Below are 4,561 nucleotides of genomic sequence, written 5' to 3'. Positions count from 1 at the left end.
CTTTGGACGCTAAAATGAATCGAAAAGGCTTTGTTCCGAAAAATCGACTTTGTTGACCCAGTCTAATATATATGTATTTATATAAATAAGTTTGTGGTTAAACAGTTAGTACACAGGGTCAAATATTTGTCCAAAAAGAAACCAATGCTCAAACATCTCGTTTGACTCGATCGATTAGTGTCAAACTGATATTATTTCTTGAGTTCTTTGCTTGTCAAATATTTGACCTTGTGTACTTCAGGCCTTAGGAACGGATAAAGAATATGGAACGGTTAGAAAAGAATATGTCCTTTTCCTTGTATCAAGTCGTAAAATGTGGATAACAAAATGAGATATACCAATATGTTATTAATGAGAAATCATTCTGTTTTCAATTAGTATTATTACATGTAACAATAATAACACTTAAATCATACAAAATAAAAACTCATTTCGTTATCAAAATTCGTGATATTTATAGGTATAACTGCTATAACCCCGGCTATAACTAAATTTGTTTTCAATTAGTTGTCATAAGCTATTTTACGAGACGTTCTACCGGAGGGCCGCTTATTGTTATTGTTTACATTTGATGTTTTTGTTTTCACGGAAAGTAGTACACGGGGAAACGAAATAACTCAAAAGTGAGATAAAAAGAACTTAAAATTAAGTACTCCGCCAACACTATTGAATTGAGTACAATTTTGTTCTGGTTGTTGGATACTTTTAACTTAATATTGTAGTATGGCGCAAATACTCAGCTTTGAGTAAATTCAGAGTTGACGATTTTGTTTTTGTTTTTCGCTTTGAAAGTATCCAAAATTAGGTGTTGTTACCATACACGATTTTGGGTGAAAATTTTGTTCTGCGCCATGTTGATTTCAAGTTGGGTATTCGGTGATCGTTTTGTCTGCTTATTTCGGTAAGTTCCCTCATAATTATAATAATTTTAGGTATTGTCAGCCTTTCTTTATCATTTTCAGGAATCTTTCGTTACCAAAAAATGTGCCAAACGAGAAGCACGCCCCATTTCCGGAACATTCCTGGACTTACACTACGAACTACTTGAAAAGGAAATGGTCACCTATTCTTTCACTTGTTAATCACAGGTAAGTTTCATACTGCATTTATTAATTCAACACAATACTGATGTTTCTCATCATTATCATCACAAACAGAACATTCATCTGATTTCCAGGTCGCTTCCGGCGCGAGTTCCGACGATGCAAGATGATCACCAAACGCGACCGCTGCCGTAACCAAGATCCGGATGGCGTATGCACCAGGCGAGAATATTTGTTAATAATATGTCATGTTAATTTTAAAATGTGTGAATAAAAACTAAATTGATACTTCGTTTGAAACCCATACGCGCATTTATTAATTATAAGAAATTATCATTTTTTCGTAAAAAAATCTATTCATAAAAACCTAGTTTTGAGTACTTTTTATCCAAAATCCTCTATTCTCAAAACACTTACTTTTTACTCAAAACAGGGTCTTTGTGAAACAACTCAAATTTGAGTTCTTCCAAAAAAACTCAAATTTGACTGGTTTTACTTAGCTGTCAAGCTGAGTGAAAAAGACTTAATTTTGTGTTATTTCGTTTCCCCGTGTATAACATGTGGTTAGCGCCAATCAGATTTTTGCTGGCAGAGATTTTTTGGTTTATAATGTGACATGTATCAATCCCCCGTGCTGCATGATGACACTAGCAGATGAAGAAAGATCCCTACGGTCTACGGATATTGATTATAGTGGTCGAATTGACGCATTTTTGCAGATAAATGAACCCCGTTTGTTGGATGGGCCTGTATCACATGTTATGCTAGCGAAAATGTAAATAAATGGGCCCACCGGTTTAACCACAGAGAACAGACATCCAGGCTAGAACAAATTTCATTCGAAAAGTTGTGTAAGGATTTGAATCTTTACTTGAGTTAGGTTGCAAACCAATACACGATGACAACACTAACGCCACCAAATACCATATTGCCACAGTCAGTGGTGAATTGAAACATTTCAAGTGGTGAATTAAATTTGTATGGGAAATTAACCGATTGCAGCGCCACGCTATTGCCACTTGTGTTGCCGATTTCAAATGGCCGTTAAATTCCTTACACAGTTTCGGAATTGGACTTGGATGTCTGTTCTCTGTGGTTTAACTTCAAAACTGGTAAACATTCAAAAAACAGCTGATTTGAAACGTCTCATAAAATGCCTTATTCACTGCTCGGGATGGTTGCGTAGTTTTTGAATGCACACCACTACATCGTGAGCATGCATGCATGTGGGCGAAGTTAGATCTGTTTTTATTTTCATCTTCAACGTCAGCAAACGAAAGTGATGTTATCATTTTGTTAAATATACCTAAAGTTAATTTTAGTTGTGGAAGGTCGTAAAAGAACAATATAATAATTAAGTACATAATAGAAACATTTTATGTACATTAGTGAATGTTCCGGAGGAAAAAGTGTATATAAACATTCAAACTACATTATGGTATTCAACTCGGAAACGGACCCGGTCAATCTGTGTCGGGTCTGCATCCAGGACGTCACGTACATCCCATCGGAAAATATCTTCCAGTCCTCGGATGATCCTGGCCATGTCAATATCTACCGTAAACTGAGTGCCGTTTGCTCGCAAGTATTCGCAGGTGATGAGTCGGAAAGAAAACCGTCGGCTACTGAAGCACTCGTACTGCCCTTGAATGTGTGCCACGATTGCAAAAGAAAGATAGACGATGCTTACGAGCTGCACAGAATGTGCCTGGAAAGTCACCGTCTGTTTGGGGAACTGCTGGCACCAAAGCTGGAGGAAGTGATAGTCAAGAAAGAACCGGTGGACCCGGTTGAGGACAATCTTGTACAGTTGGAAGAGCCTACAGTGTTCGCTGATATTCTGGAAGTCCCATCGAAAAAAACATCAGCTAGAGGAAAAGGAAGGCGCTCTAAGGTCAAACAAGGCATCAGAAACGAAAAGGTGAGACTTGCAACGATGTTGAGGAAGATTTCAAATGGTAATTTTGTTTTATCGCCTTATAAGCTAACGTGTGGGTGTTCTTTTTTCAGGTCGCCAAGAATCTAGAAGACAATCAAGAAATTCCAGCTTTTTCCTGTGAAAAGTGTGGCGCAGTAACGAAGCGTGAGTTTACCCTGCACTTGCACATGAAAACGAAACATCCCAAGGATGTCTTCCAATGTGACAAGTGCTACGAAGTTTACTTTGACGAGGCCAAAATGCTGGAACATAGGAAAAATCACGATCTTGCAAAACCGTACGCGTGTCCCAATTGCCAAAAACGCTTCAAACGCCGGAGAGATGTTACGCTTCATTTGGTACTCTGCAAGGGCCAGACGCCCTTCCTGTGCATCGAGTGTGGCAAGGGTTACGCCTACGCGAGTAGCCTGACACAGCATCTTCTAAGTCACAAGGAGAAATCGGTCGCGTGTGACCTGTGCCCGGTTAAGTTCCACACGAAGGGCGCACTAACTATGCACATCCGGCTGAAACACAACAAGGAGAAGAATTACGTCTGCCATATTTGCCCGAAGCGGTTCGTGTCAGGTGACTCGTTGAAGTTTCACATATTAGCTCATACAGGTTGGAGGGTTTTTTTCCTAAGCTAAGAAGAAACAAAGTTTGCAAATATCTTATTTCTCATTTTAGACGATCGACAGTTTAAATGTGATGTATGCGATATGAGGTGAGAGGGGGTCATTGTGATCGTTTTCCCATATCAAAGCTCTATATCTTCTCCAACAGGTTTTTGAGAAGAAACAACATGATGCGACACATGCGCACCCACACCGGGGAGAAACCCTACAAATGTACCCATTGCTATCGATCATTTTCCCAAACGAACGACCTGGTCAAGCACAGCAAAGTCCACTTCGGTGACAATCCGTACAAATGTGACCGATGCGATGCGGCGTACCGTCTGTTGACCGAGCTGCGCGATCACTACAAAGTGCACTCGGGCAGCGGCGGATCAGACCAACCGGATAACTTTAAGTTCACCAGTAGTGTTAGTGCGCTCCAGTGGCGTGCTGCGCAGGAGCTGCAGCATGACGTCAGTCAATCGTCGGCTGAACTAAGGCAGGAGAAAATGGCGGAATCGCGGATGGAGGCGAATGACGACTTTTGAATATTATGTAAGTACCTAAATTTTGAATTTATGTGTAGTTATTGGTCCGAACATTCCTCAGGCATTCTTAGATAAGCCTGTGTCTCTATTCGACACCATGTGCTCCATCTTGGCACTGTAAATTCAATTGTAAAGCCTATTTTTGCCGTCTTTCTTTTGAGAGCATCGCTTACCTCATCATTAAGAGATGTTTTTTTTTTCAAATGAAGGCATTTCGACTTCTCGGTCTCGTAATAAGTCGTAGGACATTTCAAAAACGAATTGAAAAGAGTAACCCCTCTGTGATAAGCACACTCTAGTCTGTGTCCTGTCTTGTAGATGTGGCATATGGCCAACGTATCTAAATACCAAGGTAAGAGATTCCCGCAAATGTCTTGTAGGGTCTAGCTCGAATTCAAAGTAAGGTTCAATGAGCCACGATCAGATGATTAA

The 4,561-nt window shown here is 39.9% G+C and overlaps 1 protein-coding gene across 1 annotated transcript; it reads left to right on the top strand.

Annotated features, from left to right (window-relative positions):
• Positions 1-2,280: 2,280 nt before the first annotated feature.
• On the top strand, positions 2,281-4,156 carry LOC109429953 (gastrula zinc finger protein XlCGF57.1). The gene is made up of 4 exons (XM_019705950.3): positions 2,281-2,964; positions 3,054-3,585; positions 3,652-3,688; positions 3,748-4,156. The coding sequence occupies exons 1-4, from the start codon at positions 2,422-2,424 to the stop codon at positions 4,127-4,129; spliced, it is 1,494 nt and encodes a 497-aa protein (XP_019561495.3). The 5' UTR covers positions 2,281-2,421; the 3' UTR covers positions 4,130-4,156.
• Positions 4,157-4,561: the final 405 nt, after the last annotated feature.

The sequence above is a fragment of the Aedes albopictus genome, chromosome 2, assembly GCF_035046485.1.
Source record: "Aedes albopictus strain Foshan chromosome 2, AalbF5, whole genome shotgun sequence".
Classification (NCBI taxonomy): Eukaryota; Metazoa; Arthropoda; class Insecta; order Diptera; family Culicidae; genus Aedes; species Aedes albopictus.
The sequence above is the reverse complement of the archived record's forward strand: the minus strand, read 5'-3'. Positions and strand labels throughout refer to the sequence as shown.

Coding starts and splice junctions, on each gene's coding strand:
- LOC109429953 (XM_019705950.3), top strand. CDS start 2,422: ATGTACATTAGTGAATGTTCCGGAGGAAAAAGTGTATATAAACATTCA. Junction 2,965..3,053: donor AAGGCATCAGAAACGAAAAG/GTGAGACTTGCA, acceptor TTCTTTTTTCAG/GTCGCCAAGAATCTAGAAGA. Junction 3,689..3,747: donor TGTGATGTATGCGATATGAG/GTGAGAGGGGGT, acceptor CTTCTCCAACAG/GTTTTTGAGAAGAAACAACA.